Source organism: Melanostigma gelatinosum, assembly GCF_949748355.1.
Source record: "Melanostigma gelatinosum genome assembly, chromosome: 22".
Classification (NCBI taxonomy): Eukaryota; Metazoa; Chordata; class Actinopteri; order Perciformes; family Zoarcidae; genus Melanostigma; species Melanostigma gelatinosum.
In genome coordinates, this window is record NC_136655.1 from 11,680,805 (window position 1) to 11,703,256 (window position 22,452).

Genomic DNA, 22,452 nt, shown 5'->3' on the forward strand with positions numbered 1-22,452 from the left:
GGTTACCCACTGGGTTAGGGATTGTGGGTTCATTAAACCCTGAAGAACCCCTCGTCTCTTCAGGTAATTTAACCACCGTCCCAAGACGGTGGTTAAATTATTAAGGAGATTAAATTCTGCCGCACTGAAGTCGGTGTGAACCATCAAAAGTTCAAAATACTATCCTTCTACTTTGTTATTGTCATCTTTAGTGGTGGTTAAAGATTCAATTCAAATAACAAGGAATCAAATGATTGTATTTTTGTTTAAACATGTGCTTTGATAGCAACAAAAAGATCTTGGCATTAGTCGTTTTAATGATGTATCATGAGCTGCTTAATGGTAGTGTAAGGAAGTTAAAGATAATTGCCTCCGTTATATCTATTCTGCACTGCTGTGAAAACGTATCGTTCAAACAACTGTATTCGCTCGATTTCCTTGGCAAAAAATAATTGCGATTACATCGGAACACATCATGATAGCGTTGTAATTTACCTTCGCCCATACATTTTTTTTGACCGTATAGCGCTTGAATTCTCATAATTAACTCAATGAATGAATACAAATGTCAATGGTTTTATCACAAAAGTGTAACTGACTCAAGATAATCAAGTGAATTTAGTGTGTAAATGTCACTTGTAGTTAAAATGGCATCCCTTCAGCAAAAGTGACATAGTCTTGCTTTAACAAGCATGCTGTGTTTATATGTTGAAAATAAGAATGAATGCTAAAGATGGTTGCAGAATACAACAATAGATAAAGTAGCTTACATCAACGTGTGCCAGAGAGCCCACATCTGGTAATGTTTCAGCTGTGCTGATCGAGCTTCAAAGGATTCAATGTGACAGAATACAAATTGAACAGAAGACGCAGTGTAGTTTATTTTGCCCTGTTTATGATTGCATCTCTCTGACCTCGCATCCTGTGGTGCAATGTCATTTCCAGGCCAGCTGGCAGCGGGGACATGTGAGATTGTGACGCTGGACAGGGACAGCAGCCAACCACGGCGGACCATCGCCAGGCAGACGGCCCGCTGCGCCTGTAAGAAGGGCCAGATCGCGGGAACTACAAGAGCCAGACCCGCCTGTGTGGACGGTAAGAGGAGGAGGGAGGGGCAGGGGGGATCCCGGATTAGGTGGCTCGCTTTAAGGGCCCACTGTCGTGAAAACTACTCAAACATGAGGATGTTTCCCCCCGAGGCATGTCTGACTTTTACATTGAATTATGTCGCTGTTGAAGCACATGAAGTAAGTTTCGTGTAAAATACGTTAACGGAATTGTTGCATCGAGTCATCAGGGCAGTTAGGGTTTGGCTGTTTTGTAAGAAGAGGCTTAAGGTGGATAGACCTACAATGTGGAGCAAAGTGGATCACAGGGCTGTCTTTGTGATGTTTGTAAAGCCTGCGACAAATCAATTTACACTTGAATCATTTTAAAAAAGTGGCTGGAGGGGGGGGGGGGGTTCCTGAATCCCTCACCAACAGATGGGCTCATATTTCATGGATTAGTCACACTATTTGTGTATTTTTCACTATTTTCTGACATTTTATAGACCAAACGATTTTGTTCTGATTATTTTCTTAATTAATTTGCAGATAATAAAGCCAAACTCGTAATGCAATTTAAATATGCAATGCAAATTTACACAAAGAAGCAATTTCATCATTCTCCTAATTGATCTTAATTACTTGTAGTTTCAAGTAGGTAAAGTAACACTTTTTTTGATATTGTTCCTTTGTGTCGAGTGGAAGGAAATAATTAATTGTATCCATGACTTCCGCACATATATCTAGTGAGTAAAAGGTGTTTCTTGAGCCTTTGAGTCATTTTTCTAGTCACCATTCTGCTCAAAGAATCTTCAGAAGGGGTTGAACGATGCTGCGACTTCCTACATTTCTTCATGTCATCTTCATTGCGGTCCCACTGCCTCTTCGCGGTGCTTGTCACCGAGTCTATCGCTCACAAGATGCAACCTCTATCTTTGGGTGGGAGGGGAGGTTATTTGCACAGGTGAAGGCAGAATAAACAGCTAAGATCGGCAGTGAACTGTACCTTTTGGATGTCTTGTTTTGCCTGTGGTTCAACTGTGCCTTCACAGTTGTTTTTCCGAGCTTCCCATCCTCAGTGCGCTGTTTGACTGGTTTTGCCTGCTGATCATATGAGGAGGAAGTCATTGTGAATGTGGACTTGTACCGTTTTGTGTGGCAGGCATAGATGAACACGACATTTGAGAGGTTTTCTCCAAATTCAATTTCTTCCTTTGGCCAAACTGCTTCACACCGAGATCCGTGCGCTCGGCCTTAGCCCTTTAAAGAACAATCTGATCTTGTAGACATGGCTCCATGCCCACCTGCACTGTGGAGTCCTTACAGTGAGTAAGTTGTATTAGTGCTGCATACATCCACAGTATCCGGATGATATCAGGAGGTATTTGTCACAACGTGGGCTCCATGGAGAACTGTGACATTTTGTGTGGGCTTGATACTCTTTTTTTCTGAAGAGAGCTTATTACTGTAGGCTTTAGCTACACAGGTGGACGGCAGTTGTTGACATTTGCAGTGCATTCAAGTACCACGACAAAAAAGAAAATATATAGAAATTGAATAAACTTGATAATTATAGCAGTATAGTCTCAATATATAGATGTACCATACAGAATAATGTGAACAACATATACTAGTACTGTCATGAACTTGGGGCAAGGTGAGGCGAGTTTATTTGTGCACATTTCATTATGAAAAGCTGTTCCAAGTGCTCGACATAACGCATTCAAAACACAGAACAAATGCAGCATCAAACATTAAAATGCAAATAAAACCATTTCCAAGAAATTGAAAAGATAAAACAGAGAAAAAGAGAACAGACAGGTTATAATGATAGTGTTCATTTGGACTCTGGGAAGAGTTAGCAGACCACCAGATGACCTGAGAGGCCAAGAGGGTTTAAATGGTAGGAGACGGAGAATGGTCCGATAATTTAGACTTTTTTTTTTTTTTTTTTAATGACTCAACTAAAAAACACAACCTTTTTATTGAACGTACATTTTTTCAAATCTGAGAAAATAAGGAACTCTAAATCTCATATTATGCAAGTTTATTTCACGAACAGTTGCTCACACAGTCATTTAAATGTATTTTATTTTGAAGTATCTGGCATAAGTGGCTTAGTGGTTGTTTGCACAGCTGCCTTCAGCAGGGAGGCACTTGAATTGAATTTCGACCTGTGTAGGGTCTGCTGGGTTTACCCGGAGTGTTCGTGATTACTCCCACAGCTCAAAGACATGCGAGTCGATTGGAGACTGTACAGTAGATCACTCACAGGATTAATTAATTAGCACAACTAATTGACACTGGGTGCGTGTGGGTGTAGTGGTGCATATATGCAATGCAGTTATACAGTGACTAACAACCTCTTTAAAAGGAGAATTTACAATATATTGTAAAAAATAATACATTTCATATCATGTCACAATCTGTCATGGAATTTGTGTCTTTTGTCTCAACTGCAAATGTGTACATGCATAGACACGACTGTGTTATTGCATATTTTATGTCAGATAGTCATTTCCTCCCTTATAGTCACATTGTTCCCATAAAAAAAAAAAAGACAGACCCTCACACTGTTATTGCTGCTCATATTACAATATCCCACAGCTTGATATTATTGCCATGCAAATCTGAAATGCTTGTTTCCACAAATGCAATCATATTTGTTTATTCAGACTCCAGCTCTGCTCACTTTGGGGGACATAATAAGGCCAGAGCCAGAGAGAAAGCTGACATAAAAGACCCCCAAACGCCACAAATGGGATTTCAATCAGTTTTAATCAGCTTGAGTCCTTGAAGGTATGGCTCTCTCTTGTTGTAATATGCCTTTGCCTTGGCCGACACGATCTGTGTCCTTCATGCTTCAGACTCTGCGTCCCGTGCATGCGGGATAATCGGCGGACTCACCTGGCTTCCAGGACAGTATGTGGTCATGAAAACAGAGAGAGAGACCTGTAGTGACATTGATCCTGAAGTAGTCCCCGTTTGTTGTCGTGCATTTCCCGTCTTCCCGTTGCCCTTTGTGTGTTTACTGCTTTGAGGAGGTAAACATGGGAGATAAGCTGTCTACATGATAAGCTTTCTGTAGCTGCGCTGTTTGATGCGCGTGTCCGTAAAGGAGAGTAGCTCGGAAAATAGACAAGAAAACCTTCACCCATCACATCTCTGTAGCATGAAATGCTGTCTTTTTCTGACCCTTTATTTGATTTATGTTTTTCTTTCTCTTTCACTCACACACACACTCATTTGTTTCTCTCTGTTTTAACTGTATGTCTTCGATGGCTTTACACATTTGAGACCTACATGTCAGCCTAGTGTTGCATAAGTACACCCTCTCATTTGAAATGTCATGCTCTTGGGCCTTTTTTTACCTCTGTGCTTGACTTTTAAGAGAGCTGATATTGATTCGTATTCGGAGGATAAGTGGCTACTAGAGAAACGGAGAGTAGCCTACTTCTGCTGGCTGCAGGGAAGAGGGACGGATCTGCAGAAGGGGATATCTCCAGAGACATGTAGGAGCTGGTTGAGGGCCAGTGGTGATAGCTCAGCGCGGAGCCCCCCCGCCTGAGGTGAAGGTGTTTGCGTTTGGTCTCCTTTTCCTGGGATGCTGACATTGATGAAAGCCTCAAAGGCGACCATTTTTTGAGGGGCTTAAGCCCATGGATAAAACATTTAAAAAAGAATGATACACGAACACACATTGGTGGAAGACGACTAAGGACATGAGAGTACTGGAGTCAAAGGGAGGCTTAAAGGCTTAAACGCATCCAGTGCTCCCTTCTCGCCCACCGGCAAAAGAGTTCATAAAAAACATCTGCTACTAAAATAAATTTGAGTCTGCAAATTGATTTTTAAACTTGAAATAACTGAACTTTTTGGCCACTTGGGGGCAGCGGAAACATGTGACATATAATCTTGTCAGCATACAGTTATTATTTACACATTCAGCAGTTAAGTAGCAACATTATCATTCATTTGAAGTCATGTTTCTGGCCACCTGGCTAATGTAATCCAATATTCACTCTCGATTAGCTCGATTTTTGGTCTCCACCAACTCCTGAGGGAAATATCTGGCTTTAAATGCACCACTATGTTCAGCCGCTTTAGTCCCGAAGCTCAGCAGGTAGTGCACAGCGGGGTTTTCTGGGAACTTTTTCAGCTTTTGAAAACGACGCTATCAGAGCAGAGTGAGTGAGCCAAAACAGTAAAACTGTTGGCTAGAAAACAAAAGCAATGAGCTGAGACACCCGACAGATTCAGAGTGTTATTTTCATAAATATCACCCTTTTCACATCGTTTTTACATTGTCATTTGACACATTGCTGTCATGAAAATAGCAATCATAGCAGCTTTCAATTAAAAAATTCTAACATTGTGGAAATAAAGGTTTTACCTGTTTTCAATGCGGTCTCAAGTGCAGTTCAATTTTTCATAATTCTTGAGCGGCAACCTACCTCAATTTTTCTCCTTCCACAGACTCCTATTTACAGCTTTTTATTTACAAATAATTGATGTTTAAATAAATACTTTAATATGTGTTACAGAGTAACTTTGTAAGCTTTTGTATGCAGGACTTTTGCTTGAAGTGGAGTATTTTTCACAGCAAGGTTTTGTTACTTTTACTTAAATCGAGCGGTACTTCTACCACCTCATGCTTACACATAACTCACATTGTCATATCTGTAAAGCTGCATTGCGAGCTATGAAAATGTCCCTCACCCTAGATGGACATCCCTGGGTAGCTTGCATGTGAGGAATTGTTCCAGTGGATCAGGCAGTGATAGAGACAACAGTATGCATCAGGCGCAGTCTCTGGGCGATTAGACACCAGAGCTCCAATCATACTGCATCAGCCCACTGGTTTGATTTGATCCAGGGAGGAGCGGAGGGGGCTGCGGTCCGTTGGTGAAACATGTCATGTCAGCTCCGGGCAGCCAGTTAGCAGGCAGATGCGGGGCCGCAGCCCAGAGGTGGGTTGCTTCTCCTTGGGTGTGCTGGTTTGGAGGCTGTAGCCTCTAAACTGGAGCGGGACACAAATCACATGGTGCTTTTTATATACAGGTCACACCCGAGGATACACAACCCCTGTTTGTTTTGCATCCTGTTTTTTTGTCATTCACACTGGCGCGATCCACAGAATACCATTTTTCCACTTGAGAAATCTCCAATTTATGTTTCAATATTGATTAAATATCCAACCTGAAATAATAATTATTTATTTCAGCTGCAGTTTGATTGCTTTTCTTGTGTTAGAAAACTTTAAACCTTTAGTGTACAACTTATTCTAGCTGAACTCTTTATTTGTTAAATTCTGCCCTCATCAAAAATAATTTAGCAGAATGTGGAATTGTGTCAACATTTGTTTTTGTTTTGGCATCAGTCTGTGTTTTTTCTACAGAGTGTAAAATCATCTGTCAGCATCCTGTCTCCTGTGATGTTGGGATATGATTTGAACAAATAACATGAATTGAAATAACTGCAGTTATCAGGTGATAGAGAAAGATAAGAAGAAATGAAAGATGATATGTGACATAGAAGGCAAAATAACTAAAAGGAAACCATTTTGGCTGCAAGTGACTGATTTTAGTGTCACTGTATATACTGAAGTATAAATGTTGTCTACGCCTGCAACAGCTCAGATCTGATGGGACACTGCGACACTAAACATGATGGTATAGGTTCAAAATAAAAGAAATTCTAAAGGGAAGAACTCTTTTTTTCATATTTCCTTTGTGAATTAGGTCAGAGAATAAAGTGTCGGAGTGAGATGAAGAAAAGTGTAGCCGTACTTCAAGGCAGTGCTTTTTAAAGATTACATTACATTTTTTTTTCTTTTTCTTTTTCTTTTTCAGTTGATGTTACACTGAACACAAAATGCGACAAAACATCGTTAATGACAAAAAACAAAAACAAACAAACAAATAGACATAAAAGTGAAAACAAAGGGAAAAGAAAAGTAAGAAAAAATAAAATAAAATAGAGGGGAGTCACCATTCATTCTTAACAGACATTGATCTCATCTTTTCAGATCACCTGATAACACTACTCATCTTTAAACAGTCCATTTTCTCCAGCATTGTTCATGGGTCCCTGCTTTGATCCTTAGAGAAAAAGTCAATTTCTCCATACAGCATCTTTCCTCCACTATGTCCAGCCACTGTCCTGGGCTTGGAGGGCCACTTTTCAACCAGCTCCTTGTGATGGCCTTTTTACAGGCGAGTGTCAGGATTTTAAAGAGGTAGGAGTCCTTTTTTTGAATTATGTTGCAGGTATCAATCCCAAGATTACATTTTTACTGCTGGGTTTTCAATTTAAGAACTTTAGGAACTCCAACAACTCAATATATGTTGCATTGGTCGAAAGCCCAAATTTGTTTCACTTCATTTTATGATCAGCAACTTTTTACATGCAAGTTTTTTCCCCCCCATTCCCAGCGGTGGGCATTTCATTTAAATAATGAAGGGAGGTTAAATGATATTTTTAGCAAAAAAACGAATTGTGTTTAATTGCAGTTCAGTTATGTTGCTTCATTTTTAGGTGGATTCTTCTTTTTTTACATCATAGGACACAAGCAAGTCATTTGGCATCATCCCCTAACACTGTTGTCTGTTTTAATGCAGCAGGAGCTCTTTGAAACTGCTCTTCTTCCCCTTACACTCCCTGAACATCATTGAGGCAGATTGCTCCAACTGCCATCGTCTTCATACGGTGTTAGATAGAACACAAACCAAAGTTCCAAAAGAGTTCCTGTGTGTGTGTGTGTGTGTGTGTGTGTGTGTGTGTGTGTTTTAAATTTATTTTCACTCCTTCCCACTTTTTTTGGGCACACTGAATCTTTGGAAATATGAATGCGGGTGCTCTCCCTCCAGAGTGACTGATATCAAAGCAGCTTCTTTGTGGGTTTACATCGCACAGAAATACTGAGCCGGTTTATGTTCTGCAGTATGACAAGCAGAGATATAATACAAAGAAAGCCTGTGTTTTTCCCCCGCAGGGTGAAATGGCTGACGAGCATTAGCATAAAACTATTGCAAAGTGCTCTGGCTTTCATTCGGTGGCAGAGTTACAGTAAGTTTTCCATCCATTAACTTTGCATTATGTCTCTTTATACACCTCCTCCCTGTTGAATTCCTCACCAATAAAAATCGACGCCACAAAATTACCTGTTTTTTAAAACGCATCATTAAATTATAAATGATAACAATACATATGTATACACTGAATGTATATTACTACAGACTTTCAGTCAAACACGCAAGTCAAAGACATTGAGGTTACATTTATTTTGAAATTCTCTTTCATATACATCAACACACATAAAATAGAAGTTATGCAATCCTCGAAAACTGTTGCCGCTCTGCCAGCGCAGACTTTAAATGAGCGAACATATCTCATCATGTCTCACTTAGATGCACGCAAATATTTTCTCAAAAACAGATTGCTGCCTCTCCTTTATCTTTCAACTGATGGATGTTAATGCAGTCAAAGATGAACAAGTTGTCTGCAGGAGTAATTCCATATGCATACATTGACTGTAAATATTTAATAATCCCAGATGATATCGTTCACACAGATGCCATAACGCATTCAGCGCGAGCCGTTATGCTCTTTCTTCATGAAGCGGCATTATCCACACATCCCTTCTGCCCCTGGAACCCATTGCACTCTGCCTTCATAAATCTACAGTCGCGAGGTGATGAAGTGGACCCAGGTGTTCCAAGGTTCCTGAGTTGATGATAACGTCAGAGGTTATTGATGCCCCATTGTTGTGCATCTTGCTCTCTGTGTTTTATTAGAATTATTCCGGGTTGAATTAAAAAGAGGGCCGGTCATCTTGAAAAGTGCTTGATAAGCACATGTTAAGACAATAAAAAGCAGTTAAAGATGCTACCTGCTTCTTTCGTGCATTTGTTCTGAAGCAGAAAGCTGGTTTCACCTAAGCAGTTGTGAGTCACTGGCGATTTTGTTCTGTAGATGGTGGGTGGGTGGGTGGGGGGTAATTTATGTAATTCTTGCTGCATTCTGTGCTGATTTAATGCCAAATCATTCAGCTGAAGATCAACTCTGCACTAAGTGTTCATGAAGAGGGATGCTGGCTTGGTAGATTGACTTCATGTGCTGCGTCTGGCTTTCAAACGAGCCTTCAGGCCCTTGTGTTGAAGTATTACGGAGCTCTTCATAGAGTGGGTTTCTTAGCAAGGCCAGCGCACCAATCACTCGGTAAGCCCATCAGAGTCATCCCAACATCTCGGCCGCATAAATCCTCGAGCTAATATGTCTCAGCGCAACCGTCATTCACACCTGTCTTGTCTTTTACATCCTCTCGGAACACACACAAACACACTTAAACACACACACATGCACTTATACTTGAAGAGGACAGAAAAAATATATGTGATGAATCCATTAAAAAGGCAGGTTCTCTCTTACTTGCTTAAGTCCATTTTCTGTCTTTATATCTGCATCATTGACACCTCTTCAGCAGTCTAGGGCAGCGAGGAGACAGGCACAACCTTTTGGTTCTGCACACCGCAGTGCGCCTTCCTGAATGCCTGCCCCCCACCTCCACCCACCCACCCACCCCCCCTGTTTCCCACAGGTCCGCTCGCAGGCGCTGCCGTGGTTGATGGTCCGTGCTCTCAGCCGCTCCACCTCGCCGGTCTAATTGGAAGAGAAAAGTTCCTCCGCCGTGAACGCATGTCCTACTGGCTATGTCTGCTCGCAGAAGCTACCGGCTATGAACAATTCATTAATAATTACTGCTTCTACAGACCCCCTCAGGGCAGAGGCTACAATTTAGAGCAGGAGGAGGGCATCAAGTAAATCTGTAGTCTGACTGTTGCCAAAGCATTGTGATTGCATAACGCTGCATAAATCTCTTTTTTTTATCTTTGTGACCAGTTGCTGGCATTGCCTGTAAATCCAACATTGCGGATACAAATGGTGTTCTGGCTTATTTAGGTTTCACTCTTTTCTCATATCAACGTGGCTGTTGTTGCTAATGCTAACATCCCAGTAGGCTACTTCTTTTCTTTCTTACAACTTGCTGTGGCTGTTGCGTCACATATATATATTTATCAATTGAATGCCTGTTGTTTTTTCCATCCGCACTGGTTTTGACTGAAAAAGAAGAGCATGAATGAAGAAAAAATGAAGGTCCAATAATAAGGAAAAATAATTTGAGAAAGTTGAACAAAAAATCTGGGAATATTTTATGAAATTAATTATGCAGTTGTAGTAGCATCTGTCATGCAGGTAATGACAGATGCTCGTTACAGAGCAATGATAAAATGATGGTTACTTTGGCCATTTTCTAGCAAACCAAATTCAGCTGTTTTTAGTAGGTCAGTCTTCAAAAAAAATGCAGGAATCTTTTTGCAATGGTGTTTGATAAAAGAAAAAAAGATTGACAATGTCAATATACTTGAGGCTAGCTCAAAGATCAAACTGAAAATAAACAGGACAAAAAAAAAAGGTGCCATCTTCAGTTTTTCAATCATTTCCTTGAATTCACCTCAGGGAAAAATGAAGTCACTTTGTGATCTACAAGCATTTCAGACATCGTCGAGGATGCCTGCAAATGCTAGAATCTATCAGTGCAACACAGATGTAAATATTTCCCCTTATGGCAAACATCAAGTTGTGACATGTAAAAAGGCAGCTTGTTCTTCGGTAATTCCCTGTATTTGTCTGAATGTCGGTCTGTGACAAGTTCCTTGGAACATACCAACGCTGGTATCGTAAAGCGTCTTTTATTGCCAGTTCTTGATGGAAGCTCGGGCGAGGTGGGCCAATCATCACTTGAGTCCTCTTACCATTTGATTTCTGCTGTCGACGGAGTGGCTGCCAAGGAGGGCTGCGAATGTTCACTCATTCACTCACTCTTTCACAGCTCTGATCCAACCCACACAAGCCCATCTGGCGCTGAGAGAGAAAGTGCTTTCCCTTTTTCACCCCCATCTCTCATGAGGTGCTCATTTCATATGATGAGTGTCGGAGCCCCGCAGTGTACATCTCCTTCACTCTTCTGTACCCACTTATCTTCCTTTCGTCTCTTCCTTTTGATTACAGATACTTTACTTTTTACTTTTTACTTTGTTTACGAGCTCAAAGGAATCAGATGGTCTGGGCCCTGTTTTTCTTCGATGCGTATGTGGACGAACGAACGTATGGATGCAGGGGACACAACGTGACAGACCGGCAACATGATATTACAGCTTAGCTGGGAGTCAAGGATCTATGCTAGCTTTGACTGCCAGGGACGTGAGGGGAAAGTCAATAGGAGAGGGAACAGGGGAGGTGATGTGCACTGGTCTTTATTTGTACCGTGTCAAAACACAAGCAATAACACAGGCAAATACAAAAAAAAATGTACCTGTTGCCTTATAGCTTATCAAGCTATTCAAGCCGTGCGTAAAACAATTGCGATTCCGACATTGGCAACAATTGCCTACACTGCGAAGCAGCCCCAAAAAAAGGAAGAGGGACATATCAAAGAGACAGTCTGACAATATCGATGATGCGTTTCAGAGAGTGAGAGAAAATGCTGCTAATAGTTTAGCCTTCTGCTAATAGTTTAGCCTTCTGCTAAACGTAGCCGTCTGTGGCTAGCTGATGGCAGCTCACGTCTGTGGCAGGAAGCTTAACTGTTAGCGACATTTTCTCTCCATCCCTGAAATACTTTTTTCCGACATTGTAGACATACAATATTGACATCGAATCACAGTATGTCAACTCAAAGAGCTTCACAGGGCCACATTTTGCAAAGAAAATATGACGAATAGCCACTATCTAACATATCTTGGATCACAACCACAATTAGGATGATGTTTGAAATGAATGACTCGGAGTATACTCATCCAGGCTACTGTGTGAAGTGCGTGCATATGCCCAGCTTTACGCTCATGCTGGCTAATTTTCAGCACACTTGGAAAAAAGTGGGAAGGAGTGAAAATAAATGCCCTTTAACAATGGCAACAAACAAGCTCAACTGCATTGTTTTTACATCTTTTTCTATGTCGTTGCTTGAAACATGAAGGGATTTGTGTGTGTGTGTTTGATGCCTAGTAGGATGCAGTTTGGTGGTCTGTAGATGTAAATATAACACGGTTGTGATTATTCTTTATCTTTCCTCATTAAAGCAGCAGAGGAACAGCTGCACCAGTACACTGGGCAACTAAAGAAGGGAGGCACTCTATTGTGACTGCAATGATAAAATGCATAATTAGGTAGTCAATGTTGTGCTCCATCTCTCTCTCTTCCCCTCGCTCTGTCTTGGGCTGATAGGTGCGACTCTGTGTTTCCGCTCCATTTTCAGAAATGATGTTGTTCATTAATGCATTGAAATTTCAGGGGCAGGGCCCTCTCTCTTTCTTGCTGCCGCATTTTGTCTTCGGTAATTCACCTTTATTGGCTGGCTTAGCAATTCCATCTGAACATGGGTTCATATAATAATGTATGCGTCTTGTACCGTCCCAAAGTCCACCTGTAATTGCCGTGCGGCTGGGTACACTCGGCCGGATGGATGCACCGGCTGAATGCGAGGACTCGGGTGTGTAGACAATGGAGAAAAAGGGAATAAAAGTAGAAGAGCGAAAGGTTCTTCTACTTTTGTCTTCATCTGAAGACGTCTGAAAAAATGGCTGTCTATCAAATTAGAATCAATTCAATGTGTTGTTGTTGCACAATGTGTAAAATGTCGAGTACATTCATCACAATGTGTACAAACGATTGTTTTCAGACGGAAAGTATTGTAGACGATAGCAGGCTACATTGGTGGTCTTTACTGTATGCACACCTGCTGCAGTTCAACTGGACTGCCATGATGGCTGCAGGTGGCTAGCTTGCGCTTACCATCTCATAGTGATTATTACAGTCATATCTAGAGGGACATACTGATGAAAGACTCTGCAGAATGATCTGAGTTCTTGGTTTATTGACTGCTAGCACTTGTCATCAGAGGTGAAGCCGCAGGGGGCCACTGAATATTCTACTTTTGTCCCTGCCATGTAGATAAGCTCAGGCTTGTCTGTTCTGAGACAGACAGCCGGGCTGGATGAATTCGTGTGTGGACTTCTTTTGCTCTCTCTCTACTGAAACTGATTATTTAACCGTGCTCGACTCAGTTGAAGCATCCACTTGACGGTTTTCAGTTGAAGAGACAAACAGTGGAGACTCTAGGAAGTTACTGCTAATTTGCATTTTTATACTTCTCTACGGATTACACAAACAAAATGTATGTTAACTGGTGAGCGTCACAGGTACTGGTGGCTATATTTTGTCACCATTGGATGGTGCCAGTCTGCTTACAATCTTTATGCTAAGCTAAGCTCATCGACTGGTGGCTCCAGCTGCGTATGTAATGTACAGACATGAGAGTGGTCTCAAACTTCTCACTTAACTCTTGGCAAAAAAGACGACGAAGATCCCTTTGACATGCATTTGTGTGTTCTGTGAGTGTGTGTGTGTGTGTGTGTGTGTGTGTGTACTGTCCTGAAACCCAACTGCCGTCACCCTCTGCTCTCATCTAATTGTTCTGCAAAGCCCCGCGAGGCGGATTGTGGTCACAGTTGTCTTTGTCCTTGGGTTGGAGCACCATTGGCTCACCTTGCCAGTAATAAAAAAAAAAAAAAAAAGGAAGGAAAAAAGAGCCATGCCTTCTGTTAAGTGCGCACGCACATAAAACAAAACGTGTGTGTGCACATGCATGAGTGTGTCCCTCAGTAGGACGGACATCATCGTCCCCACCCTTCACACTACCTTTTAATCTCCCTGTAAAAAAAATAGAATAAAATCTGATGAATGACGTAAAATAGAACCCCCTCCCCCTGCTCCCTGTGCACCATCCTCGCCTGTCGCGCTTGGGCAATTTTCATAAGAGCTGGTTATGGGACATCACATGGCCAAATTAATATTAGTATGGTGGTGACAGGCATGTGAAGCCAAGATGAATCTCCGATAAAAATAAAGGCAAATGAATACAAATGGTGTCTCCTTCACCTCGAGGGGGGAATAAATCATATGTCGACTAATGTGGTGTGTTCTCTCTATGCCTACGTCTCTCTCTCTCTCTCTCTCTCTCTTCCTCTGTTTTTTGTTGCCTCTCATGCTCCAGCTCACTTTATTTGATTAAGTTAGCTACAAAGTGTCCTTCTGTATTAATAGAGCGCTCAGAGAGGTGAGAGGGAGAGCAGAGCTATATACTGTATGTCGCTATCAGAATGTCACTGTGGAGAAAGTAGGATGCCTGTATGTGATGCTTCAAGGGTGTTTGTTTCCACGATTTATTGTGCCTTTATGTTTACTGACGTGGTCCACTGGTAACCACAGAGCACACATGCACAAATAGACGACTCAAATGGTGCTGAAGTGCTCTCCTGCTGTGGTGCTATGTGTGAGTAATTGAGTGCTTTTTAAAATAATTGAAAACGCAGTTTCCATTTTAGCAACAGAGCTGCCATCTTAACCTGGCTATCTACTGAAAGCTGTTTTCACTCATAGTGTGTATATTTTAGGGGGGATATTATCATTGTGCAGGTATATTCTTCAAAGCATCCATGGATTGAGTTCGCTGAATAAACCCTTTAACCTCTATAGAGCTAGAGTGCAGAACTTTTGTCAGAAAATCTTCTTGCCCAAAGTCAGTTTTTACTTGCATGTTTACAAATTTAGTTTCAAATTGATCAAATAGCAAGAAAACAACAAAGTTAATCGGCATGTTTGATCTCTATTTAAGGAAATTAATCTGGAGTATCACATCCTCGAAAGCCAGCCAACTAAACTCCTGTTTCAAAGACAATTTAAATATTTACTCGCGCTTCAGATCATAAAATGAGTCTTTCCCTCAACGCCATTTCCAAGCAAGTTCCCCATCGGTATTGCACATGTATAAATATAAGTAACTGGTTCGAATGGACAACAAAGGTTACATTTATAGATTATATGATTTCCTCTGAAGATTGACCGAAGGCAGAGTGCCGTATCAGCATTTTTGTAGATATTATGTAAGTTCTTAATCAGCCTAAACATGAATATAAAAAATAAAGTAAAACATTTTTCCCATTCTCACTCCTCCTGTATTTACCGCTCTTTGCGTTTATAGTATGAACACAACTTTCCTTCACTCGCTGGCACGTGCTTGCCAATTTGATGCCAATTTGTTCCCTTTTGTCACAAGTAATCCATGCAGTAATCCACACGATTCCCCATGTCCATCTGCGTGTGTTTCATTAATTCCATCAACTCCTCTCAGTTGTCCAACTTGATGTTATTGTGGATTAAAGATCTCCCGACACCACTTTGAACATGCAAACATGGAGATAAGCCACCACATGCAAACTAGAGAGGAAACAGCTGTGAGGCGATGCAAGGGACAGGCTTGACACTCGGTCCGCTGACAGGTAAAAGGAGAAGCTACTGCAAAGAAGGGGGGAGTGGAAAATGTGAAGTTTTATGAATGGATGCTTCTTAAGAATGCATAACTGGTGTGGGTGTGTATTTGTCATGGCAATTGCGTGGATGCCACAAGGTTATGACTTGTAATGAATGGGACAATGTGGGCTATAAGTGGGGCCCATGTGAGCAACAATGTTTAGGCCCCTTTGTCTCCTATTTTGTCTCCACTTACAAACGTAGGCTAATGACCCTAAGTTAAGTTACCTCGAGGGCTAAAGTCTCAGGACAATTGTTTTTACCACCAAATCCCATCAAAACCAGTTTGCTGCAGCAGCGAGCTCATGGTTGTGTGCCGTCTGTTTGCATTTTAAATCTTCCAACACAGTACAAATTTTGTTGTCATCAAGCACTCTGAGCAAAAGTCTTTTGGGACGCACGCAATTGACAATTTCAGGTCCTGCCCCAGTTGTTAACCACATTCGATCCATGTAGACATGTCAACACATGGAGATATTGGCTGGGTTTGAACACAAACGTCCCCGGAGAAGAACCTGTGCACAATTCTAAAAAGAGGTGACCATAACAGCTAGAACCAGTGTGTTACCCCCACTGGTTGGCGTATACATTTAAACTGTCATGAGTCGGAAATATTGATCACCCAATTTATAACAGTCAACCTCTTGTTGCTTGATCACATCCAAGGTTACAAACTGTGAACCAAAGTTTTTCTCTGAACCCATAAAATGCTGCAACTGCTACCCTTTTTCCCTCACTGACGAGTGGATAAACTGTGGTGTAATGGGACTAGGCGAGACTGATTTGAGGGTGCAGAGGCCACGTCCCGATTGATAGATGGAAGAGGAAGAGGTAAAGCCTCACACCAGGTGATTGTGTGTTGCATGCACACCCGCGGGCAAGCAAACCTTGCTCCCCGCAAATCTCTCTGAGTCTTAACTGAGGCCAGAGGTTTGGTCCCAAAGGGAACAACACTTTGTGTGAGCACTTACCGTGGATACGGCACTTTAAAGGCCAGGGCAGTTGAAAACGTGTTGTGTACCCAAATGGATTTTTGTCAAATTCTGATTTTATACTCTCTATTCACAGAAAATGTTGATACTACATATGATTCATTTAAACATATGAACCCATGGTTTGTATCAGGACGTCCATAGTCCTACTGTTTGACGGATTCAAGAATAATTTTTTTGTCATGATGCAACCCCGTGTTGTAGCTCATTTGCTTCACAAGAAAAGAAAAAAAATGACAAACAAAACATAAACAGTAGAGGTCCATTCCTGTAGTGCATTTTTGATATTTCATCAGGAGAAACAGCAACAACAAAACAATTATTTGCAATGATGGAGCCAGGTCTCTGTAAATATGTGGGCACAACAGTCAACCTCTTGTTGCTAAGTTAGCCTGAATGTTCTAGCCAGGAGCAGATTGGGTGGTTGAATAGCCGTAGGTCCTTGTTGGGTTAGCTTAGCTTCCATCTCGGCTCCATTTCCTCCTGGGGGCAGTCTACTCAGCTCTCCGTGGTCGGCCATGGACTCAAGATCCGCTCCTGACTAATTCATCCAATCCCCACGCTTCCATGCGTCATATGCCATTAGAAAAAAATCATTGAAAATGAATTTACATTATCCTCTGCAGCCATTAACATTTTCTATTTCGTGGTATGGAGGAAAGCAGGAGCTCACGACACAGTCCTGTTGGTTTTCATTCTGCTATTAGGGATCATTTTACAACTGGGATGTCAGTTTTCTAAGTGTTTTCCAACTTTAACTTTTTGCATAGGGTAAAAATAAGCAGTATTCTTCTGTCCATAATCGCCATAAAATTGAGCCAATTTCCCTTGAAATTGGAGCTGGTGCCACTCAATATAAAAACAGTGTGGGGAAGGCTGCCAATGTTCTAGGCAATGGTCGTTGTAACGATTACTTTCCAGTTGTATGTGGTAATGATTAATTGGTGTCAATCACTGACATTTAGGCTTACAAAATAATCTAGATAAGGCAATTTCTGAAGAGTATTTCATGGATGTAAAAGCAGGTTAGAAAACTGGAACTGCAGAAACTTCTGGTCTCAGTTTATATCGGAGTGAATTGAAAGATCCTTGGCACTCCTGCCACTTTCAGGCACACAGGGCCAAATGCTTCCACAGCTACGACATTATATGAAAGAGCACACACTTTCCTACATTTTGATGCTACAATTATACATGAAAAGTATAAATTGAGGGAATGAGAGCAAGTTAAATATACATTTTTTTCAGAAATATTTTAAAGCTCCTCTCCACTCTAGCTTTGATGTCACTTACTCTGGCTCTGAACACTTCACACACACACAAACGTGAAAATAAAAGATGATTATAACTAAGCTTCACAGAAGGTTAAATATATTTTTTTAAGTTTTAATGGGATATAAAAGGTGTGCGACATTTGACATCAATGGAGTTTCTAGCTGAAAGTATGAATGAGTAGAAAACATGTAATATTTCTGAATGTATGAATGACAAAAGTATATTGAAAATTGTTCTTGAGTGCCCAAAGCAAATGCAACGTAGAAATAATAAAGAGCGGAAGAACATAATGTGCTTCCAGGATTCACACTCAATCATTGCCAAAAATAAAATCCCAAGTTGCTTTGGGAACAAAAAATATGTCGTTCCTGCTATTTGTTGAGCAAGTATTTATTTTTTCGTCAAATAAAAGTATGGCAGCAACAGCATTCCAATAAGCTCTTAAAAAGGAGCAGCATCTAGATCGGTCTTTAGTCTGTAAATGGTTGAAAAGTAAATCCCACTCACAAATCAGCTGTCAACCTCAACAGCTACAAGACAGCACCGACAAAGTATTCACCCAATTAGAAAATGGATCAATAACTCTTGCATCTCCTCTTATCTAACCATGCCTACCAGCTACAAGTAGCATTACCCATAGAGAATGTTAATGCAGTACACACACACACATATTCGTGTACTTCTATCCTCGTGAGGACCCACTATTGATGATATTCATTTTATTTATCCTTGCCATACCCTTTTATCACCACTACATGCTTAATTTATGCTAAAAAGTCCAGCTGTGTAGGATGGAGCAAATGAGCCAGCCCAATTGCCCTACCCCTTCATCATTGGCACTAATTACACTCATTAATATTAACAAGTGTATTTGCATACTGACAGAATGTACCCTATTAGTGAGCCACGTGTGCATGTTGGCGGCGGCAGAGAGGACAAGGGACGAGGGTCCCTGAAACTAAAAACAAAAGAAGTTTATTCACGCAGGTGTGTGTTTATACACTCTGTCCATCCAATGTCCATCCCTTCAGTGTTTTATATAACAATTGTAATGTTATTTAAATGTTGCATTATGCTCCTAGAAAATGATTCGGAAAAACTACAGAGGCACACTGAACTAATGATCAGGGATCCACTCTTGGACGCAAAATCAACCCACTCAAATGTTCCGTGTTGAGTTAGACTTCGGTGAAGTTTGACACGCTGACTTGACCAACGGCAAACTGTCTTGACACTGCGGATCTATGAGGGGACAGAGAGCCTGAGGGTCCAAAATAGAAGAACAGCTTTGCTGTGTTGCACCATTCACTTTTATTTAACCTCCTCTGTCTGACTAAAAGCTATTTGCGGATGGTTACGAGATAGGAGACGATGGTACGAATGCATTGCTTCAGTAAACTGTTATGGCTAAAGCTAATGAGTTTAGCTTGGGGAGCTATATGTTTCGAAACAAAATGGTATGTGACGGTGAACAAAAAACTTGAGGGGGAAGTAAACAGAATATATATACAGTAGAAAAGCAAGTTACGGGTTCACTCACCAGTTCATAAACTAGCCCTGCGAGTAATAACTATGTCACCAGGCTTCCAGCTCTAACTATGCCGCATGGCTAGAAGAATGCCACTTTGTAACCAGAGCTTGATCATTTGTCAAACTAGTGCGGACAACACTTTACGAGACTAAACTAAAAGTGAACGCCGACCTATTTTAAGTTACTTCATGTAAAATGACTCCGTTGCTTACATAATCTAGCCTACTTAACTGTTACAAACCTACTTATTGTTACCCAAACCACACTCGTTTCCTGAACCTAATCAAGTACTGTTGCCAAAACCCAACCATTTAAAAATGTAAGTTTATTTGAAAATAAATTGACATGTGCAAAACTGACGAGAGGGGTACACCTAGAGGAGCAGTTTAAAGCATCGGACCACCGACCAAGCTGTGGAGATGTATTGAGACCGCACAGTGTGGTTTTAAAAAAAGAGTGCGATCAAACATGAAAATAGCGTAATGTTTTGAAAAACATACTGAAACGTGTTGATATTGAATCCACCAGGAATTGTTCATGGGTGCATGTGGATGTGCATAGAAAGGTGTGACTCCTGTGGGAGACGAGATCATCTCCAGAGACGAGACAAAGTCAATATGGAGAGTAACACAGAGCCCACAGGGAGCAGGCCACCAGAGGCCGGACGTATACCAGCGGATAAAGATAGAGAGGGAAGGAGAAGAGATTTGTGTGTGTGTGTGTGGGTGTGAGAGAGAGAGAGAGAGAGAGAGAGAGAGAGAGAGCGCCAGGACGAGCAGCACTACATTTGTTTTGTTCCAGTGCACACAGCTGTTAGTTTGTACAAAACCCAGCACATAGACAGGTATGGGAGTGATACAATATTATTTGCCGTTGAGCTGCTTTGCATTTAATCAAGCATTTTACCCAAAAAACTTCTGTTACGTGTTGGGAACCGACTTTTTGGAAGGATATCATTACAGTGTTTGTGTGTACCCCTCTATGTGTGTATGCGCAAATGAATAGGGAACACGAGCAGCAGGGAAAGTGCAGCTATGAGCCTTTCATAGAGCAATGTGAATACCTTTTTCAAATAGTAAAGTATTGACAACGACCATTATCTCCTTGCCTTTGTAGTCATGTTACAGTTTACAACCATGTCTGTTAAACGTGTCATCACTTCATCAATCTATGAGATATTTCTGTGAAATTGTCATTATTAGCAGAGTTATGGCCTAAACGTGTTTTGCGAGGTCACAGTGACCCAAATTCCAATCGGTTCATCCGTGAGTCCAAGTGGACGTTTGTGCCAAAAGATTTGCTCAAGGTGTTCTTGACATATCGCGTTTCAAGAGAATGGGCCGTACGTACACAGACGACCCCATGACACAGCACCCCCGCACATGCACGGCGTAACAAAAAGCACCAGTTATTTGAAAGTTTTCTTTTTAAATGCATGTAATATTCAGTCGATTTGTAGATTTTCAGAAATAGTAATTAGTTTACATTACATTACATGTACATGCACTTAAAGCAACCTCTTTGTAGCGTAACAGCACTGTTACCCATTTTTGTGAGACAATTTGAATTCAGTTAATTTAATCAATAAATAAACCATTGTGTTCTTTTTTTATGGTTTTACATTATGAAATACAGCTTTCGAGGGTTGTATATTATAAGTGACAGTAATTTGTATCTGTGTGTCAATCTCTAAACACTACTGTCCAAATGCCAGTGTGTCTTTGTACAATGTGTCTCACTGAGTTTTACAGATGTGTTACAAGTACATTTTACTTGCAATAATCTTGCACTTAAAAGCCTCTTGTTTAGGCGATTCTCTCTGTGTTTCATTGTCTTTGCCTCGTCATGATTCATCTAGAATGCTAACTGCACTTGCCCTTCTATACATAGGTATACTTTTTTAATGGGACTCTACATAATTCAAAAATAATGCTACAATTATCACCTTTTTCTTAAATGTTTATATAGACATCTTGACATTGCTTAAATAATGACTAAACCCTGATTATATTTGCATTAGGTGCGTATTAAAGTTGTATCCTTAGTTCTGGTTGATTTTGGCCATACCTGTCATTACCAGAGTGTGGTTCATACTAAAGCAAAAACGTTTTGAGCAGCTAATTTGTCAGAATTGCAACAGAAGAACTCGTGTATCTGTTTACACCGCAGCCAAACAAACTCACATTGATTCAATAAAGACATTAGTGATATCTAATTCAAATCCCAAGCGGGGATGGCAGACGCCGCCATTAACCAGGGAAACTAACATGTAGAGAGGTAATGACAGAAGATAAATACACTGAATGACTGTTGTAGAAAAATGATGACCACAATTGGGGTTTGGTTTCATAGAATTATTAACAATTATAATTAAACAGAACAGTTTCACCAAAGTAGTCCTAGGGTGAGGAAATACATAAAGCTCTTAAATCACAGGGATTGTTTCAGCTCACTATAATGGCCAAAATTGCTCAGTCTCTTTTTCATATTTAACACTTGATGCACAGTGCTTGTGTTTGAAGAGCACTTCAAATATTTTGGCTTGTTTTTGCACGTCACTATCATGTTCATATGATGCGACTTGACCGCCGCCCCAACAAGCTCTTATGACAGCTAAGCAGGTGCTCACGACAGAGTAAAGAGTGGAGTCTCATTTATTTGTACACGTAGGTGACATTTCCCACCTGGATAGAGAGTTTATGCAGGAAGTGAAATTGCACAAGTGAAAAAAAGCAAACGAATGAGAGAGAAAAGATATCCAAACCCAGAAGTTGTGATGAGTTTCACGGCCTTAGGAAAAGGAGGATTGAAAAGAGGGAGTGAAGAGAGAGACACACCAAGCCTCCCTTGTACCTACATTCTCCCAGGGTGCCGAGTTGTTGGGCTGCCTTTAAATTTGTCCAGGGACAAAGCGGTGCAAGGTATAATCCACCTGCCAGTCCCGTTCAGCATCCGCAGCACTCTGGCAGGAACATTCTGCCCCCCCACTTTAACACAAAATACCATCAGTGCGGAACAGTAGAACCCATTCTCCTCTCCACTCTTTCTCCTCCTCGTCATCCACCTCCTCTCCGGATTACAAATGCATCACAGGAAAGCAACGTGGGTAGTGTTGTAGAGAGACAGGAGAAGGAGACAAACTCGGAGACGGAAAACGGATAGAGAGATGCTTCCGAGGCAAAGCGAATATTACTGACAG

The 22,452-nt window shown here is 41.1% G+C and overlaps 1 protein-coding gene across 1 annotated transcript in view; it reads left to right on the forward strand.

Annotated features, from left to right (window-relative positions):
* Window positions 1-22,452, forward strand: part of tafa5a (TAFA chemokine like family member 5a) — a gene marked incomplete at its 5' end in the record, with an annotated part of 91,705 nt that overhangs the window by 35,319 nt on the left and 33,934 nt on the right. The window contains one exon of the mRNA XM_079294111.1: window positions 925-1,074. Within this exon, the coding sequence (XP_079150237.1) occupies window positions 925-1,074 (150 nt within the window). The remainder of the gene's footprint in view (window positions 1-924; window positions 1,075-22,452) is intronic.